The sequence below is a fragment of the Gopherus evgoodei genome, chromosome 4 (genome assembly GCF_007399415.2).
Source record: "Gopherus evgoodei ecotype Sinaloan lineage chromosome 4, rGopEvg1_v1.p, whole genome shotgun sequence".
NCBI lineage: Eukaryota > Metazoa > Chordata > Testudines > Testudinidae > Gopherus > Gopherus evgoodei.
In genome coordinates, this window is record NC_044325.1 from 59956554 (window position 1) to 59977793 (window position 21240).

General features: G+C 40.1%; 1 protein-coding gene across 4 annotated transcripts in view; it reads right to left on the bottom strand.

Annotated features, from left to right (window-relative positions):
* FMN1 (formin 1) overlaps positions 1-21240 on the bottom strand; it is a 361845-nt gene that overhangs the window by 194228 nt on the left and 146377 nt on the right. For all 4 annotated transcript variants that reach the window (XM_030559410.1, XM_030559412.1, XM_030559413.1 and 1 more), the window contains one exon: positions 19433-19494. In XM_030559410.1, the coding sequence (XP_030415270.1) occupies positions 19433-19494 (62 nt within the window). The remainder of the gene's footprint in view (positions 1-19432; positions 19495-21240) is intronic.

A 21240-nucleotide genomic window follows, 5' to 3' on the forward strand; every position in this document is an offset into this window, starting at 1 on the left:
TCTTGATTATACTTTTAAAACAAAGTAAAAGACATAAATAGCAGCTTCCATCGGTATATGAAGAGCAACAAAAACACTCAAAAGGTAGGCAAATGGATTTTCTTCAGATTTAAAAAAATATATGTACATAAATATCAGTGTGATGATCATGAAAGAGATTTGTAAAAAGACTCAGTTGATGAATTGAGGGAGATCATCACAGAGCAGCATAATTATTTACCAGCATAATAAACTGTAATACTACATATGCAAACATTTCTCAGCACACATTTTGCTTTATTATTCCACTCATAAAGTTACAATTTTATTTACAACACTGAGCTATCAGTTAAATACTTATTTAGATATCCATAGCATAAAAATAACCCCCAAGACACTGCAGAGTAGGTTGCAATCTCAAAGGTCAAGGACTGAATGGATGTACGAGTTGAACCACAGAATATGGCTAGGTCACATTCACAGAGCTGCATAGAAGAGAGAAGGGGACTTTACGTTGCTATTGTCTATGCTAAACCAGTTTTGGCGATAGAGAGAGACTTTGGTGTGGAATGCTCTGAATATGGAACATTTCGTGAATAAATTAAGTACTAAATTCACTTCTTTTTTAAATGACAAAGTCTGATTTGCTATTACATTTACCATAATTATATATTTTTGAGTAACATGGTCCTGCCAAAATTTACTCTAGGTATCCTGAACATATCACTGAACAGTTGGATAAAGGGAAACATTTTCAAACACATCTAAGTGAGTTGGAATCCTCAGGTAGGAGACTCAAATTCAAATCTATATTTCAATTAATATTTAAATATTAACATGAAGTGCAACAACCACTTCAACAGGAGAGACTGGGTGTCTGGCTGGTGAGTCTTGTCCACGTGCTCAGCGTTTACCTGATCGCCATATTTGGGTTTGGGAAGGAATTTTCCTCCAGGCCAGAATGGCAGAAGCTCTGGCGGGGGGGGTTGCCTTCCTCTGCAGCATGGGGCACGGGTGTCAAACCTTAGTCCCAGATTTGGACCTTAGCGTCCAAAATATGGGGGTTAGCATGAAAACCTCCAAGCTTAGTTACCAGCTTGGACCTGGTACTTGCTGCCACCACCCAAAAAATTAGAGTGTTTTGGGGCACTCTGGTCCCCCTGAAAAACCTTCCCTGGGGACCCCAAGACCCAAATCCCTTGAGTCTCACAACAAAGGGAAATAATCCTTTTTCCCTTCCCCCCTCCAGGTGCTCCTGGAGAGATACACAGAAGCAACTTCCGTGAATCTAAGCAGAAGGAGTCCACCCTCTGGAATTCCAATCCTGGAAACAAAAGCACTTTCCTCTTCACCCAGAGGGAATGCAAAATCAGACTTCCCCCTGACTTCTTCCTCCCACCAATTCCCTGGTGAGCTGCAGACCCAATTCCCTGAAGTTCCCCACTAACGAAAAACTCCAACAGGTCTTAAAAGAAAGCTTTATATAAAAAGAAAGAAAATACATACAAATGGTCTCTCTGTATTAAGGTGACAAATACAGGGTCAATTGCTTAAAAGAAATATGAATAAACAGCCTTATTCAAAAAGAATACAATTCAAAGCACTCCAGCAACTATAGACATGTAAATACCAAAGAAAAAGAAACCACATAACTCACTATTTGATCTCTTTGTCCTTACACTTGGAAACAGAAGATTAGAAAACAGAAATCACTTCTCAAAGCTGAGAGAAAAGCAGGCAGACAGACAAAGACTCAGACACAAACTTCCCTCCACCCAGAGTTGAAAAAAAAAATCCTGTTTCCTGATTGGTCCTCTGGTCAGGTGCTTCAGGTGAAAGAGACATTAACCCTTAGCTATCTGTTTATGACAACGGGTCACTTGCTGAAGGATTCTCTGCACCTTGAAGTCTTTAAACCATGATTTGAGGACTTCAATGGCTAAGACAAAGGTTTGTTACAGGAGAGGGTGAGTGAGATTCTGTGGCCTGTGTTGTGCAGGAGGTCAAACTAGATGATCATAATGGTCCCTTCTGACCTTAAAGTCTATGATTCTATGAATACCCACCCTGGAACAGCCTGCAATCTGGTGGCTAGTGACTCTCCTGGGAGAGAGGCCCTATGTTCAAATCCCTGCTTCAGAGCAAGGATTCAAATGTAGGTCCCTCATATCCCAGAAAATTCCCTAAAAGTTATATGATGGGAGGCACCATTACTGCCGCTTCCTATTTTGTGAATCTGGCCAGAAAAACATTTTCATGCTGAAACTGGTCAGTGAATTTGTGTGAATTCTGGGTTGACTGAAACTGTGTGTCTTTGGCAAATAAACAATTTGCCAAAAATATTTCACTCAGATCTACTTTGGAACATTGACTTTCATTGAAACTTAGGTTCTTACGTCTTTTTGAAAATGGACCTTGAGTGCTTCTGAAATTTCTGCCCAAATATTCCTAGATTATTAGGAGCCGAACATTATACCATCTCTCATTGGAGAGCCTTTTCCCTATAAATTTGCAATAAAGTCTCAGTTTTGACCTATGGCTTTAGTGTCATCTAAAACAGGTGTCTTAATATAGCTATTGTTCAAAATGTGCCACTACTTCCACTAGTAAATTTATAAATGTTAAAATCAGAAATGTGTACAATTAAATTTAATTACATCTTCATATGTCTAAACAGATTTTTATAAATCTCAATTGATTTTCCTGTTTTACACAACTGTATACACCTTGCTCCAAAGCCAAAAATATTAATGAATATTAGAAAGAAATGCTATCTGCTTAAGCAATAGTCTGAGCAAAAGCATTGGATATCCTTGTAGAGCACAATACAAGTGAAAATAGCTATCAAATTACTAAACATAGGATCAATCTCCTAGATCAGAAGGCTTTCTCGCCACATACTCTAATACATTTTAATATATGCCAGCACCATTATTTAATAAAACATTCTATGTACAGGAGCATGGATAAATCCTAGACATTAAGAGGACAGCCACATTTTCTGTCATCCAACAAAGAACAAAAATGTATAAAGCTCTGCCTCATTCCTGTGCCCCCTTTCTAGTAATATTATAAAGGACTGTCTTGGCCTTTGCACTGAGATCAGAACAAATCCTCCCTAATTTTGTCAGTAAAGACCAGGTTAGTTTTATCCATAACAAGCAAGGTGCCAAAAACCTTCGTAGACAGCTACACCTAACTCATTCAGTCTTGTATATCAGAATTCCATTCCTTCCCCATTCTCTGGAGAGGAAGAAGGGTTTTGACTGATTGTAATGGCCTTTCCTAGTCACAAGTCTTATAAATAAAATAGGCTGGGGGAACCAGCTTGCCAAGCATATATACAAAGTATATATCCACATGGTTCATTAATTTCTCCAAATAAAATGTATTTGCAAAGTATAGGGCTACATAGATTTGATTTCTTAGAGACATGATGGTGATCTTTAATCAACCAACTGGAGATAGTCCTATTACTGGATATTACCTTGTGCATTTAAACAAAATTACATTATATCTGGGTTTTGCTGGTCTTCATCAGCATGCCAATAGTTTCTTTGCGCAACGTGATTAAAGACTGCAGAAAAAAACAACAACATAGAATACTAAACTAAATAAAATGAACTAAAATAATGTTGAAAGTGCTGTGCTGAACCTGTCCAGCTCTGAACTTTGGAGGTTAAGAGATCTTTTCCCTTTTAAAGGTCAAGACTCAGCTATCTGGTAGTAATTAGAAACTCTATAATGGTCAGATGAATACAGGATAATATCTAGCCATGGAAACAGATGAATGTTTAGTGGGATAGATCAGATCAACAACTTGAAAATAAACAAACTTTCCAGATTACCAAGTTTTTTGACCCCTCCCCCCAAGATTTTCCAGTCTATGTACCAATATCAAAATTTGATCTTCTAAAAAGGCAAATCCTGCAATTTATTTGGCTTAAACAAAGGTTAAAACTGAATAAAGCCACCACCACCATGCTCTTAAATAGTACTTTTCATCCGCAGATCTGAAATCACTTACAAAGGAAGATAATTACCATTAATCCTATTTTACAGATGGTAAAACTGAGATGAAATGGCTTATCCATTACCACAAAGAGGTTAAACAACAAAGTTGCAAACAGAACCCATTACCTTATCCACTTGTCCATGCTGCCTTCTAATTTAGGCACAAAATGGAAAGAAGCTAGTGTTACCTAATCTGCCCTCATACTACCTAGCTGCTAGAGTTTAAAGGATCCTGGACTGGTATGTGCAGGATCAATCAAAAACACCACTGGCTAATATTAAAATCATGAAAAATCCTTAATCAAAATTAACACTGGTTTGCAAAAAATTTTGAAATTTCAACTTTTCAGCCCAATTTGGAATGTGAACATTTTCTGAAATCTGCACTATTGCATCTCCTCTTGCTTGCTGCAAGGATCATAAAAGGAAGACAATGGGAAACTCAACATATCTGAAGCATCTTTTAGTGATTCCAGAAAACCTGTGAAATACTAGCAATGGAGAAGATAACTCCTCAAGCAAACTACTCACTACAATATTATGATGTCTGTTCACTCAAAAGACACAAAATATTAGAGCAGGCCAATTTTTTTCAGTCCAATAGTAAATTTGCTGAAAAATGTAGTATTGGGACAACCAAAACTATTCATGAATATTTAAAAAAAAATGTAAAAGTCAGTTATTTTCAAAATAATTGATTTGAAACATTTGGACTTTTCATTTAAAACATTAGCTAGATTTGTTTTTTAAAAGATTTTTAAAAGGTTAACCTCCCACCCCTCCAAAAACAAGAAATCATTTTGGGTCTAACAAAGTATTTTGTTCAACTTGAACAAATTTTGGAGATCCAGTGTTAATTTCAGCATGAAAAAACTGAAAACAATCTGTTATTTGTTCAACTGTATGAAATGTGCCAGGAAGTTCAATATCCTATCCCAAAGAGCAATTCAACTAATAAATGAAATTCAATTATATATAAATAGAAGATTCATAAGCAATCTAAACCAGAGCTACAGCTGAAAGGGGACAGAAGAGAAAAGAAGAAGAAAAAAAGTTACTGTCAAGGATACCAGATATGATAATTTAATCATAATGGTAATATCATCTTGTTTTTATATTACACTTTTCATCCATAGGTCTCAAAGCACTTTACAGAGGATGTCAGAATCCTTATCCCCATTTTACTGTGGTGTAACCTGAGACACAAAGGGAAGTGACTTGCCCCAAGTTACCCAGAAAACGAGTATCAGAGCTGAGAATTGAACTTGGTCTCCTGAGCTGGACTCCAATGCCCGATCCTCATTTAGAGTGATTTTTTTTATTGTTGAGTTGAAGGGTACTTAATTTAAGCTAATTAAATTTAAATCTTCCAAAACCTGAGTTACCTCTCTGTGCAACTGATTTAGCAGAGAAATTTCTTTCTACATTTGAGCAAATAGCTGGGATAAGAGCAAGAAAGAGAGAGAGAGAGAGAGAGATGAAGTTCAGATTCAGATTTTGTTGCCCATCTTCACAAATGCTCTGTAATTACAAAATTGTACTGTACTGAAACTCATGCTATTGCAGTGGACAACAGTGTTATATGCAGAAATGCAATAATTATATTACATTTACATAATTTCTTACTTTTTAATTTACATTTAATTTATTGCTAGTTGGGTTTTTCATATGTTGGATGGAAGGAGTTATTTTCCTGCCTCAGAATTTAGCCTTTATAATATAATTTTTATTTTATGGTTGATTTGGAGGGGCAGGAGTGGTGTTTTGTGTGTGTTTGTTTTGTTTTTATGGCAAAACCACTAGGTTTAGTCACCTTAAAAATAAAAATCAGTACTATTTCTAAAACATTAGCACCAATTCTCAATAACTGTGTTATTTTTAATTTAAATTGCGGTAGAACTGAATATCCGCTAGATGCTTTCCAAAAAGTCCCTGCCCCAAAAACATTTTGCACATACTGTAATAAACCTACACATTATAGAAACGTCAATACTATATATTAAAAAGGATGTTATTCTATGCCAGGGGTAGGCAACCTATGGCATGTGTGCTCAAGGCGGAACGTGAGCTGATTTTCAGTGGCACTCACACTGCCTGTGTTCTGGCCACCGGTCCGGGGAGATCTGCATTTTAATTTAATTTTAAATGAAGCTTCTTAAACATTTAAAAAATCTTATTTACTTTAAATACAACGATAGTGTAGTTATATATTATAAACTTATAGAAAGAGACCTTCTAAAAATGTTAAAATGTATTACTGGCACGCAAAACCTTAAATTACAGTGAATAAATGAAGACTCAGCACTTCTGAAAGGTTGCGGACCCGTTCTATGTTATGCTATAACTTTTTCTGGAAGAAGGTTTAGCTGACCTCTAGTGGTGGCTACAGGAAATACATTTTAATAATGTAGCTGCTGCGATGAAGAAAATCTATAGAATTTTTAAATAAAAAGATGAAATGTTGAAAATGTGCTAATCATTACAACTAGGCGTTTTTTTGAAATTTACATGAGTAAGGACTGTGAAGTCACTAAATGAACAGTAAAATTTCATGTGGACATTTCAGTTTAACTTAATAACCTTAGAAAACTAATTTAGAGGTACAGATTCAATAATAATTCATTAAACTCTGATGAGTGCCTATGTTCAGTTACTCTGAGAATTAATTTTAAAAAGTTATCACTAAAAGTACTGCGCTTCAAGGTTTGAACTTACTAAAGTAAATTAGGGACAGGAAACCACCCATCAACGCATCATGAGGGTTCTACTATTTTCTATGACTCAAACTCCTAAAGTCTGAAACATTCACTATAGTGATGATCATGTTTTTAACACCACCCATCCTGTTGAATGGATGGTGCGAAGAATGCTCTCATTAAAACCTGGTTCTTAATTCCCATATAGCAACTACAGAAAATGAAGCAGACCATCATAATTCTTAAACAATGAGAATACAATAGGATTTTCCTTTACACAGGCCAGGAAATTCCAAAGAATATAAAAGATAACATAAAATAATTAAATTGTTATACATGTCTGATCAGAAAAGTTTTCTTCTTTTCTCTTCCCCTCCTCTCCTGTGAATGTACTGTTCTCTTCTAGCGTAAATTAAACTCCTATATAATCACTGTCTGTGAATTCCTACAGTGAAATAATGTGCTGTGGGCTCTATGGGTATGTCTTCACAGCAGAGTTAGCCCAGGGGATCAGCACTCAGGTCAGCCTAACCTGTGTGCGAGCTTCCCCACTGCAAATCCATACTCCCATTACTGTGCTCTCACTGTTTTTGCACTCGCCCATATGTGTCTGGACTGGGGACATATTCCACACTTTCTTTGTTGAGATGCCCTAGGATTCTTTCCCAATCAACAGAGTCAATTGCCAGAGAAGTTGTCTGTCTTTCAGTGGATTGTGGGAACAGCACTGGAGGACTGTAAGTACTTGAATGATTTAGCCTTAATCCAAATCGGGCAGGTTTCAGTCACGTAAAAGCTGGGCTTGATCTTTAATCTCTAGCCCAGTGGTGTCAGCTAGCACCAGCCTTAACACATCTCCAAACCCAGGTAAAAGATTTTTGCATGGACAGTAGAGAGGTTTGGGCTAGAACCTGGGTAAGACCCTGGCTAGCTTTTCAGTGAAGACATACACTATTACAGATGTAGCACAGAACTCATAGCCCAAGGGGAAAGAGGTGATTTAAGCCCCCTTTTCACCTTTCCTGATCCTTGGCCACTCCATGGGCTGGAGAGGCCCTTGGCATAATTCAGACAACCCTTGCAGTCTGTCTAAACTATGGCAGCCTCTCGGGGACACCCCACAGGCTGCAGCACTGCCCAGAATCTCTACAGCAGTATGTGACTGTTCCTCTTCCCCTCCCTCAGCATGCCCTCTCTGCAATGGCTTTGTTTGGCTTACAGCTGTCTTCCTTGGTTCCTGCATTCTTGGGATCCACCCCTGCCCACAGCTGTTTTTTTTTTTTGTTGGCCCCTTTACAATGCTCTAAGTCTTTTTAACTGAAGTAAAGGGGCAGGAATGGGAGCAGGGATCTCACCCCTAATCTATGGCAGGGGTGGCATGATGAGCAACTTTCTTCACAGCCCCTATAAAGTTCTGGTCTCTGATCAGCTTGCAAAGAGTAACTGCAGAGAGAGAAATACGACATCTCTGTTTGTGGGGCGTCTCAATGCTCTTGTTGTCAAAAAACACATCTAAGTCTTGTGTTTACCTTAGTTGACAGAGATGCTACCAACACACTGTCCCATCCCAAAATAAAATGCAACAAAATGTTACATTAAAACTTAGCCATAGCCTAAATTTCTTCAGTATAATACTTGATAGGTTTTTTAAATAAACCTGTAGTAGTATGTAGTAATTCACATCCTTCTTTAAAACTATAAAAAATTCCATCCTACAAATTATAAAAAGCCAAGAGAAACTAAAGCTAATTCTACACTATGAGCTAGGGATGTGATCCTTTTGCTTGCATACACATACATGCGCCAGCCAGCTCTCATCAGCTACTGCGAGTTGCTGTTGCACAGGTAGCAGCAGTGGAGGCATGTGCCGAGTACATACCCACCAGTTTCAGGTGGGTTTGTACCTGACATAGCTAAGCTGTGCCTGCACTGCCCATGCTACCATGGCTACACTACCCTTTATACACGCGTTAGCTCAATGAGCGCTAGCACCTGTATGTGTACATGAGCAGGGGAATTCACCCCCCTACCTCAGAGTGTAGATGTAGTCTAAGAGTACACAGGCATTGTGACAAATTGCAGACGCTGTCTGTACCACTTCCAAATTGTGGATAATTTGATTAAATTGTATCATGCAACTTCTGTGTCATGAAAAGCTCATATGTATGGGAATCCCCCCTAGTTAGCAGGGTTGTGTCATGTCTCTGCCAGGCCAGAGACAATGGTGAGTGATCAGCACTCAACTATCCATTCAAAGTAAAACACTTTGGGACAATGGGTTTACACTCTAACTGGGAGAAGCAAGTGACCTCAGCAGGAGTCTGTAAAGGGACTTAGAGGTGGAGGGTGGGGGACCTTGTGAGAGAGCACCATTTTGCACCAAACTAAGATGAGGGAGGCTGCTGCAGGGGCAGGGTAGCCAAGGGGCGGGGGCAAACGGGGGAAGACTCCCAAGGGAAGGATGAACTAGTGAGGGACAGCGTTTAGGACATTTTATTGTTGTGTATGATCTGTACTCTCCTGTGCTTTACATGATTACTATAAAGAGCATAAAGATGTTAAACTGTACAAAGTGTGAATGAATGTTGACTGCTTCACAACTGCTGTATGTCCTGAGACAGTTAAACTCACACCTTTTGGGTCAGGGTGGAGTTCTGGTAAAGGGATCTGTTTAAGTATCAGAGAGTCTGACGAGCCAGTGTTGCATCCAGGGGGCCTAGGCAGCTGGACAGTGAGTTCTGACAATTGGGGGGATGCCAGATAGAAGGTCTGTGCCCTGAAAGTGTGCCTAGAGACCCCAAGGTGAGAGCAATGGCTAGACTCTGTTCAGACTCCAGGAGGAGCTTGAAACATCCTGAGGATCCAGATCACAGGAGCCTGGATTCCCCTCACAGTTGTCCTAGTGGGGGGCCAGGAAAGGGCGCTGGCCAGGATCTGGCCTGAATTAGTGCATGCACAGTGCTGGTCACACACCGTACCCAGGGCACAACATGTTCCTTTGCTGTTAATACTTTAAATTTTGCAGTCCCAAGCATAATTAAAGGTAATGCAATGTCTGTGAAGTGACTTAGGGCTGGTCTACACTGAAAACTTAACACCAGCCTAGCTAAGGGCTGGTCTACACTGGGGGAGGGGAGGGTATCGATCTAAGATACACAAATTCAGCTACTTAAATAGCGTAGCTGAAGTCAAAGTATCTTAGATCGATTTACCTCGGGTCCTCATGACGCGGGATCGACGTCTGTGGCTCCCCGTGTCGACTCTGCTACCACCGCTCGCTCCAGATGGGAGCGTGTACGGGGATCAATATATCGCGTCTAGATGAGACGTGATATATCGACCCCCCCCACCAAATCGATCGCTACCTGCCGATACGGTGGGTAGTCTGGACGTACTCTAAGTCTCTCAAGGGTGTGAAACATTCACATCTCTAAGCAGCATAGCTATGCCGTCATAACACCTGATGCAGATGCTGCTAGGTCAATGCAAGGATTCTTCTGTAAACCTATCACATCCTGGGGAGATGGATTAAACACAGCGATAGGAGAACTCCTCCCGTTACTGGAGTGAGTATCTACACTGAAGCACTCCAGTGGTGCAGCTGCAGCACTGATGCTATAGTATTTTAAGTGCTGACAAGCCCTTAGACAACAGAATGAGTTCCTTTAATATGAAAGATAAAAATGGTGAAGCCAGGTAACAAAATATGTATTTTAAAAGGTTCTGAACATTAGGAAGTATGGAAGCCATCTCCCAGTGGCCACATGGCAAAGGAAATAAGATTCTGTCAACTTTTCAAATGAGAAACGGTAAGAAATGGACATCAGGAGTGATAACTGTGATTTTTCAAAGATGTTAGCATAGTTCTGAATATCTAAAAAATTTTAGCCCACTGTAAAATAAGATACACGGCAATCATATTTAATATACGCTACCTCTGTTCACAGCATATATTCCCTAAAATTGGCCTGTGAAGATGGTACATTGTCAAATGAGATTGTAGTAGCTGCAAACTTTACAACCAGCAGGTGAAAAATGTTTTTAGTCTAAATGTTCCTGTGTCATTTAAGAATTCTTCATATGGCATTCCACATGAATTATATGCTATATTGTGTCCCAGAAATGTAAAGAGTTCTGATAAAATGTAGATAAAGCATGGATGGCATTTGTAAGGTGTGACATTTTAATGCAACAAGGAACTCAATACTGAAAGCAAAATGCAAGGCTATTCAGCTTTCAACCTTCAAGTGTAGTAAATATATCTAATACTCTTAATTATCAATCCAGGCAGTAATATTAAATGAAGATTTATAGTGTTTTTCAGTCATTACTAATCTTATAATTAGACAGACTAGCATTTTGCACAACATCCTCACAAACATATTGTAAAGCCAACTTCCAAAAGTCTGCTTTAAATTATTTTTTGCACATTTTAAACAAGCATATTATTTTTGTGAGTTTGAAGTATCACGCTAAAGACACTGCACTTCATTTTCATTACCTCACAGCCCAGTGAAACATTCCTACAGACTTTTTTATAACTAAAATATTATGAACTAAAGCTGTCCAGCATCAAAATAAAGTCATCACCAAACAAATGGATACCATATGAAAAAATGTAATACTTTATGAATGTAATACGTCTTGTGGGAAACCACCACAATGACAGTATCAGTTCCCACAAATTTCCACAGATCATGTGCAGAAGACTTTTGCATTTAAACTAACTTAAAGTTGTATTTAAGCATTTAAAATGGATAATAGTGAGTTTTTCTGGCACCATCATAACTGACAGTTGAGTCACGACTAGGCACTAATCAGCAAATAACATATGCACATTTTCCTTCCTCTAAACTACAGATCCTATGTGATCCTTTGTGTTATCTATTATATATTGACAAAACATTCATATTCCAATCTCAGCAGCTAATGAATTAACATTAGTTGATCAGACATGGGAAAAAATACAAATGACCTTAATTGCTTCATTTAACAAGAGACTAAGTTTTTATCACACAAAGTTAGAGAACAGCAAATTAATGAAAAAAAATGTTTGTGAACTTTACAATTCAAGAATCTACTAGCCCCTCAATTTCTTTCAAATTTATTTTCATGGAAAACATAAAATGTCCAAAATTAATGTTTTTAATGGAAACCAAGTAACAGCTCCTCTTGCAGTCTGGTACTCTGAGCATCACAGCAAAGGCAAAGTGGAACAGATTGTTTAGCATAAGTACTTAGCACATATTGCAAGGAACTATTCAAGATAGACTGACCCATTAATATCTCTGCAGCCATAGAACAAAAAGAGGGGGTTCGTGGGTCACAGATTGTTGTAATAAACCATAAATCCAGTGTCTGTTCAATCCAGGATTTTTAGTGTCTAGCAGAGTTATGAATTCATTCTCTCAGAGTTCTCTTTTTAAAGTGTTGTGCAGATTTCCTTTGAGGATGAGGACTGATAGGTTAGATATAGAGTGATCACTTGTGAAAAGTGTTCAGACATGGGTGATAGGGTGTTTTTGTCTTTTATCATTTTCCTGTGTGAGATTCTTATGTGTGTTCAACAATTTGTTCCACTTTGCATTTAGCATCATGTGATGTTCAGAGTACCTTTCCGAGACCTGAAGAAGAGCTCTGTGTGGCTTCAAACTTGTCTCTCTCACCAGCAGAAGTTGGTCCAATAAAAGATATTACCTCACCCATTTCGTCTCTTTAATTAACATGTCGGCATTTCTTTCCATTTATGTTTTCATACTCTAAAATACTTTATCAAATAATATGGAGTCTTTTAATATGGAACATGTAGGGTTACCAGACACTTCCTATCAATAAAGTAGTATTATCTAGCCACTGTAATGTATTATTACTGTGTTAGTGCTGCCCTTGGCCCCCAAGACCAATGATGATCCCCAAGTCTCCCCAGTGGGTTAAGCAGACCCTTTCCCACAGCTTCAACCTTGTCTTCAGCGTAGACACACATACAGATTTGGTGAGGGTTCCCAAAAACCAAACACTCTTTAGTTAGCTTAAGGATTAAGGAGTTCTAAACAAGACAATTAACACATTTACATGCCTTTCCCTGCCTCACTATTTTGAGCTTTCTTTGAGCATTGGCCAGAGTCCTATAAGGAGCCCAAGATCTTCCCTCCTGCACATAGCTTCTACTTCAAATCATGGAATCTTTCTCTCTCCTATGCATTGCAGCCAGTTTCCTTCTTTCTCGGCTCAAACTGCAGTTAAGAAGGATCCCCCTATTATGAAAGCATGCCCCTCTCTTCCCCTGTTATGCCCCAGCTTCCAGTTTGTGAGTCCCCACCCCAATGCCTCAGCCTTTCTTTGTTCTGTCTCTGGGGAAATTCCACTGCTCTAGAGCCTCCTGCAGAACAGTTGGACAAAACTGGTTTTTCTTAGGCTTCAACTATTCCATATCCTAAGGTGCTCCCATTTGAAGGGGAACTATTTAGATTAATGGCTCACATTGTCAGCCCTGTGTTACCACTTCTTGGAATTTCAATCCAATATGAAGGCTAAAAGACAACAGAGAAGGTAAAAAGCCCCACATTCAAATAGAGTCTGAGACAGACATACACAGAGTCCCAATATCAAACAGAATTCATAAAGTGTGCTTGGATTCCCCAAGCATAAGAGTGACCATTGCTACTACTAAGTATGCTATTGGTGCTGCTGTAGCTCTCTAGATTCCTGTAAACATGTCTATGTAGTTCACTTCCTAGAAATAAACTGATTATGTCTCAGGGAGAAAATAGAGATATGGACCCTCATCTTCCTCCCCACCGCCTTTTGACTATTTCTATTTTGAGAAATACAAAATAAGTATGGGTCCTTCCATGCATTTCTAGTGGCAGTTTGCCTTCGCAATCATTGCTACTGATGATTACCTCAAGAGTCACTTGATTCACAGTATAGTTTTAGTCTTTATCCCTGGTTTCTCCATTACTACTGTCTTCATAGTTGCAGAGGTGAGCATTTAACACTACTCTCTTTGGTCTCTGGAATATGTTTGTCCTTTTTTCCTCACTGGAGTAATTTCCCCATACTCCTAATAGCTCTCTAGAAGGTAGATTTCACTGTTGATACAAAAATGGTTATTAAAAATATTATTCTAATTTTAGGTCATTACACATTTGCCTTTGCCTTCACTGAATTTTAAGATATACTTATTAGAGTGCTGCATACCTTCTGTTGCTTCTGTAGGCTGATCTTATTGCACACACCAGGAACTTTTTGCATCGATCCATTCCCCACCCCCCCTTTTATTTCAGGGAGTTGCTGCAACTCCCAATTCCTTCTTTCATGCCAGAGCTCATGCCATTTCCCCTTTCCCATACCAAAGCCTCCCATTCTTGCCCCCCCAGGACGCATAGTTGGTGTGCTCCTCATTCGCTTCTAGCTAAGTAGCCTCCCAGCACACACACTTGGGGGCAATAATAAGAAAATGGCTGATCCTTTTGAAATGAAAATGCTACTTCCAGCCTCCAGCTCAGACTTACCCAGCTGTTTTGCCAAGGCTGGCAGCCTAGGAATCAAAGGGACCCTAAACAACTAAAGAGACTCTTTGAAGAGAGAGGAAGCAGCGAGTCATGAGAGAGCTAGTACTGGGGAAACAGACTGACATGAAACACAGATACACATCCCTTAAAAGCATCTGAAACAATAAGGATCTTTCCAGATTCATGGGGAAGATAAGTCTTAGGAAAGAAAGCCACATGTATAGATCGTTTAAAAGTAAATTTTCTCCGAAATTATTTGGTTCTCAATCAACAGTAAGTGGTTTTAAGAAGGCTGTCTGGTCAGTGGATACCATTGTCCATAGCTCCCAAAGGGAACAGAACTGCAGGTACTGCTGAGGTAACAACTAGGGTGGACAGGTGCCCGGTTTTCGACTGGGAAGTCCAGTCGAAAAGGGGACCTGACAATGTCCAGTAAGATCTATTGACTGGACACTCAAAGTCCAGTTACTGTGGGTGGGGGAGGTGCCAAGTTATCACTTGTGCCAGCCCCTCTTACCTGCGCTGGGCGTCTGCAGCTCCCGCCCTGGCTTCCCAGGCAAGTACCTCCCGACCTGGGCAGAGATGGGGGACAGAGAGCGGAAGAGCAGCGAGAAACAGGTGCAGGAGGAAAAAAGTGAACGGAGCAGGGCCTCAGGGGAAGGGGCTGGGGCAGGAGTGGGGCCTTGGAGGAAGAGGCAGTGCTGAGGTGAGGTCTGCTGGAAGGGGCGGGTAAGAAGAGGTTCTGGCCCTCCTGTTGGAGTGTCCAGTTTTTAAATTACAAAGTTGGCAACCCTAGTAATGACAGTTAGTACAGGGGGACTGAAGCCCAAGGCCTAGTCTGAGAATGGGAGAATCATGTGGGGTTCCACCCCAACAAAGGTGATGGCTTGTGGCCCGAGACCTGGAAGGAATGCATTCAAAGAGACCAGGAGAGGTCAGCAGGGCCAGGCCTCAAGGAAAATCGCACTTTGGGCAAACTTGTATTTTGGCACTCCTGGCCTCCATTGGCACGGTACTCCCCACATTGCCCCTGGTCCCCATAGGTGCCTCCCACTGTCCCTGGTCCCAGTGGGCTCCCAAAGCTCCTCACCCCCTTTTCCCCAATCCCTGCACAATGCCCCTTTTGCCCCAACCCCTGCCCCCTTTCTGCACCCCTAATCCCTGCATTCTCCACTTCCTGCACTCCTAATGCCTGCTCTCTCCTGTGTCCCCAACGCCTGCAGTTTGCCCCCTTCATTCCTGATCCCTGCACTCCGTCGCGCATCCACGTGGCGAAAACGATCTGGATACATGGAGGGGCTGGTATAGCTACTCCCTCCCTCCCTCCCCCGAATACTGCTCCTCCGGCCCCCTTGGGGAGTAAGGGGGTGGGAGCGAGGTGCAATGTTAGGGATCCCTGCTTCCAAATTACTTTCTCCACTTGGGCTGCATAAGGGGAGGGCAGGAGAGCAGCAGCTCCTGATGCTTGACTCACAGCAGAGCCCAGGTGTGGAAAGTGACCTGGATGCAGGCAGTCTAGCGTTGCTCCTCACCTCCCCTTATAGTCCCCCTAGGGAGATGCAGAGTAAAGGGGGAGGGAGCAGAATCTGTGCATCACTGCTTCCCCCGCCCCAATTTCTCTGCCAGGAGGAAGCAGGGAGAAATCTGGGTGCCACCCCCCCCCCCCCACGCATCACCTCTGCAAGTTTGCAGCACTCCCCACCCAATCAGGAGCAGTTTCTGACACTACACTGGCAACACGCACCTCTGCGCTGCCACACGGTGCCCCTCTGACCATGGCACCCTGGGCGGCCCACCCCTAAGGCCAACCCTGTGAGCGGTGCTTTTAGCCTGCTAACTGTGACAATCTTTCTTTTCCAATAGTCATGGTTAATAATTGTGAGTCTTTTCCTTATCTTTAAGCATAGTGTCACCTAAAGGATGCCAAGAACACAATGTGACTATAATATTGGGAATCATAACCCTGTGCTGTGATTGCCTAGGGAGGTTAGGGAATCACCATCACTGGAGACTTTTACGAGCAGGTTAGACAAACACTTGCCAGGGGTAGTCTAGAGCCCGGCCATGAACGCAAGAGACTGGACTAGATGACCTCTTGAGGTCCCTTCCAGCCCTACAATTCTATGAGTTGATATTAAAACATACAATTAAGATTTGGCCTACCATTTTTTGTTTCTCTAGACTACAAAGTTTTAGTAATTTGGGGGATAAAATTCCTTGGAGCTCAACACTTTAAACACCACTTTCTACACCGCATCTCCATATCTAAGTCAAGTAGGTCTGCATAGATTTGTCCTCAGAGCCTGTCAATGCTACTCTTCGATCATCTGGAAAAACCAGTGTTGAGTGATGTGCAGAAATCTTCACATCTCACCACAGCAACAGATGCCACTTAATGGTGGAGTAAAATAAGCAGTAGAAGGGCAACATACCCATCTCTTTAATAGCCCAGGAAGTGAGAGACTAGAGAAACTATTTGTCCCTCTCTTCATTCATCTCATTTTGTTTACCCTCCTTTTCCATATAATCAAGCATGAGGCATCTTGCCAGAGGTATCTGGGCACTAAAACACCAAGAAACACTTTTTAAAAAGCCTTTTTGACGTTCTTTAGGCAATCAGATGATTCCATGAAGACTTTCTTAAACGTGAGTGTGTCATCAAGCCATCTGATTTGTCAAACACTGATTCCATTTTGTTCCCCCAAAAGCCCATTTTGATCTTCTCAGCATGCTTTAAAACCCATCTGTTTTTCTCAGTAAAATTTTAGCGTAGTGGGAACTACAGTAGAAGAACAGGACTTCAGCTGGATGGCCAGATTTTGTTATGAAATTGGGCTAATTGGACTTGTTTTTATATTGCTATGTTATACGTTTTTATATGACATGATAATCTGACTAATGAATCTACAGTCATTGAGAATATGCTTTTAAAAAACAGAAATCAATAAATGCTAAGTCTTCAGCATCAAAAACCACGACTCATACATTTCAAGGAATTTTGAAGAAAATTAAAAAAACAAACAATATAAAAGAAATCCTGGTCCCAGTGGAGTCAATGGCAAATCTCTCATTGACTTTTCAGTGGGGCAAGATTTCACACTCAAGAAAAATGATGAAAACTGAAAAAATTATGCCAGGTCAAGAAAAGTCAATGTGTGTGGGGTAAGGGAGGTAAAAAATACAACATTCAGGACTTGAGGAGACCCAGTAAGTGGAATCTATTAGTAAAGTTTCTGAGAACATGTTGCCTTTCATGTCACCAGGCTCAGACTTTTTCCACCTGCTATTTTCAATTCTATTTGCCTTAATGTTGACAATGGAAATGCTGCATGTGTTTGTAACTCAGTGACTTACACACTGAAAACCCAGCACAAACATACTGTGGTACCATGGTGCAAGTATTACAGCTAATTCACTGTGCAGTGCTAGAAAAGCATTATGTAGTGTCATAACCTTAGTCCCAGATTTGGACCTTAGCGTCCAAAATATGGGGGTTAGCATGAAAACCTCCAAGCTTAGTTACCAGCTTGGACCTGGTACTTGCTGCCACCACCCAAAAAATTAGAGTGTTTTGGGGCACTCTGGTCCCCCTGAAAAACCTTCCCTGGGGACCCCAAGACCCAAATCCCTTGAGTCTCACAACAAAGGGAAATAATCCTTTTTCCCTTCCCCCCTCCAGGTGCTCCTGGAGAGATACACAGATACAAGCTCTGTGAATCCAAACAGAGTGACTCCCCCTCTCCGTTCCCAGTCCTGGAAACAAAAAGTACTTTCCTATTCCCCCAGAGGGAATGCAAAATCAGGCTAGCAAATCCAACACACACAGATTTCCCCGATCTCTTCCTCCCACCAATTCCCTGGTGAGTACAGACTCAATTTCCCTGAAGTAAAGAAAAACTCCAACAGGTCTTAAAAGAAAGCTTTATATAAAAAGAAAGAAAAATACATACAAATGGTCTCTCTGTATTAAGGGTGACACAATACAGGGTTAATTGCTTAAAAGAATATTGAATAAACAGCCTTATTCAAAAAGAATACAAATCAAAGCACTCCAGCACTTATATTCATGCAAATACCAAAGAAAAGAAACCATATAACTTACTATCTGATCTCTTTGTCCTTACACTTAGAAACAAAAGATTAAAAAGTAGAAACTACTTCTCCAAAGCTCAGAGAAAACAGGCAGACAGAAAACAAAGACTTAGACACAAAATTCCCTCCACCCAAAGTTGAAAAAATCCGGTTTCCTGATTGGTCCTCTGGTCAGGTGCTTCTGGTGAAAGAGACATTAACCCTTAGCTATCTGTTTATGACATGTAGTTTGACCAGAAGATAATTCAAAGTGTTTAAAATTGGCACCATCTTCTTGTTCAACAGATCGGCTCCTGTGCTATATATTCAACCACACCGGTTTGCTTTTGTGATGAAAGTATGCTTTTACTACTTTTTACTTCAGTTAGCACTGCAGAGCCAACATTGTTTTGGAAGATTGGTCCTGCATTGAGCAGGGGGTTGGACTTGATGACCTCCTGAGGTCCCTTCCAATCCTGATATTTTATGATTCTATGAAGAGTGGGCTAGATTCTGATGAGTTCATATACCATCCACAGGATAGTTAATTAAATTCAGATAGCAGAACTTTTTCTATTTATGTTGAACTGTGATCTTTCTAGCTCTAACAGTCAGAAACCAGACTGGGTTTTCAGAGGTGGCATTTAGGAAAACAAACATTATTTTACTCATAAAGGTAGCAAAATATGAAATCACAGACACACAGCCCCACAAATGCAATTCCTATGGGCAGTTTTTGGAGAATAACTGCACTTTATAAGAAATCTATGCTGCTACTTAAAAGAAAAAGCAATGAGTTAAGTCATGGAGCTTTAATATGCTTAATGAGTTTACAAATTACAGTGCTGATGTATCAAAGAGATTAATTTGCCCTGTGCCCTGCATGAGTGATACAAATCAGCAAGCTTACAAAAAGAACATTTGAAAAAATGCTAAATCCCTTTAAAAATGATTTGTGACTGCACATATGGATTTTAAGTAAACTATCGTTAATTGAGCTGCCCGTCAGCTGAAAACTAACTTTTAGAGAGAGAAAAAATATATGTTTAATATCAAAACATAAATCATATACTGGATTACTTAAATCCGCAATTTGCACAAGATTTAAAGAATGAAAAATCACTTCTATAACAAATCAGAATCATTAAAAAGATGTACCTTTAAGTTTTCAACTTCTTCCTTGTTTTCCCTCTTTAATTGCAAAATTGCAGCATGGTACTCTGTAAAAAATAAAGAAGTGATTCAGATTAATGACATAAAAGTCAAAAAAGCCTCTGTCTATGAAAACATCATGACACTCTAGACACAGTGCCATTTCATACTGTGCTTCCACGCCAAAAAAACATAGGTTGAAGCTTCTGAAGAGTAGGCCTGCTATAAAGGTGACAAAGAAAATGTAAGTCACATTGATTAGCATGCATATTCCAGGATCATGTGATATATGTGGCCATACTGACAATGGTGTTAACAGCGACAGAGGATAATACAAATAGCTCTCACATGGGGAGAGGAGTAAAAAGTGTATGGGTGGAGTGGGAATGTATTTCAAATTGAGGTAAACTGAGGTAACTGAAGAAACTTGGGATTTGATTTTTGAGGTACAAAGTGGAGTTGATAGCATGCTTCTATCACACACAAAAAGTTTTGAAGGAATATCTACATTTAGTATTCAAATCTTTCACTGAATTGTATTCAATTTTAAAGCCGATAACATCTACACATAGAATGGACAGGGTGCAGAAAAAAGCCAAGTGATTTGAGGGCTGGAAAAATACCTTACAGCAAGAGACTTAGAAACCTTAAAGCTTATCAAAAAGAAGACTGAGAGGTGACTTGCTTACAATGTGTAAGTACCTTGATGGAGAAGAAATACTAGGCACCACAGTGCTTTTTCGTACATCAGAGAAAAGCAGCATAACAAGAACAAATGGCTGGAAATTAAAGCAAGACAATTTCAAATTAAAAATCAGGCAAAAAATTTTTAACAGTGAGGGTAATTAACATTGGAACAGCCTACCCAGGGAAGAGAGAGACTTGGCTACATTTGGAATTTCAAAGCACTGCCCTGGCAGCGCTGCGGGAGCGCTGCCGCGGCAGCGCTCTGAAATGTGAGTGTAATCAGAGCGGCAGCGCTGGGAGAGAGCTCTCCCAGCGCTGCATGTAAACCACATCCCTTACAGGTGTAGCGTGCAGCGCTGGGAGCCACGCTCCCAGCGCTGCTGCCCTGATTACACTGACGCTTTACAGCACTGTATCTTGCAGCGCTCAGGGGGGTGTTTTTTCACACCCCAGTTGCAGCGCTGTAAAGTGTGAGTGTAGCCAAGGCCTTAATGTCTTTAATGCCTTTTTAGAAGGCAGAATGCCTGTGTAGCAGATATTCTTCAGTCAAGCATGTTACTGGGCTCAATGCAGGGGTACTTTGGTGAAATTCTATTGCCTGCTTTATACAGGAAGTCATACTAGATAATCTAACGCACCCTTATAACATTAAATATATTAATCTATGAAAAAATATGAATCAAATATGAATGAACAGAATATACAGTTCATAGATCTATTTACAGATAATTGTTTTCTTACAAAGAAATAAAGTACTGTTCCTGGCTTTGGTCGTGATCTGAAACCCTAGCACTATTTTTAATATTTTGTCAGACTCAGATTTTATTATATATTTTATAAAATTGTAACTGCAAATCACAGACCACACGATAAAAGACTTCATACAATAATATGTATTTGATTGCTATTTGAGTATGGTACAATAGGTAAAAATAAATGAGTATATCCTTAAACTCATCATGAGTCCAATAAACAGGACTCTAACTAATACAATTCACAGTTCAGAGTAATGAAATGGAAGAAAACCATATGGGTCTGCATAAAATTAAGCTTGAATTTCAGGGGAAGATGGGGTTGTCAAGACATAACTGCTTAGTCATGAAAATATACTTGCATTTTAGCTTTGA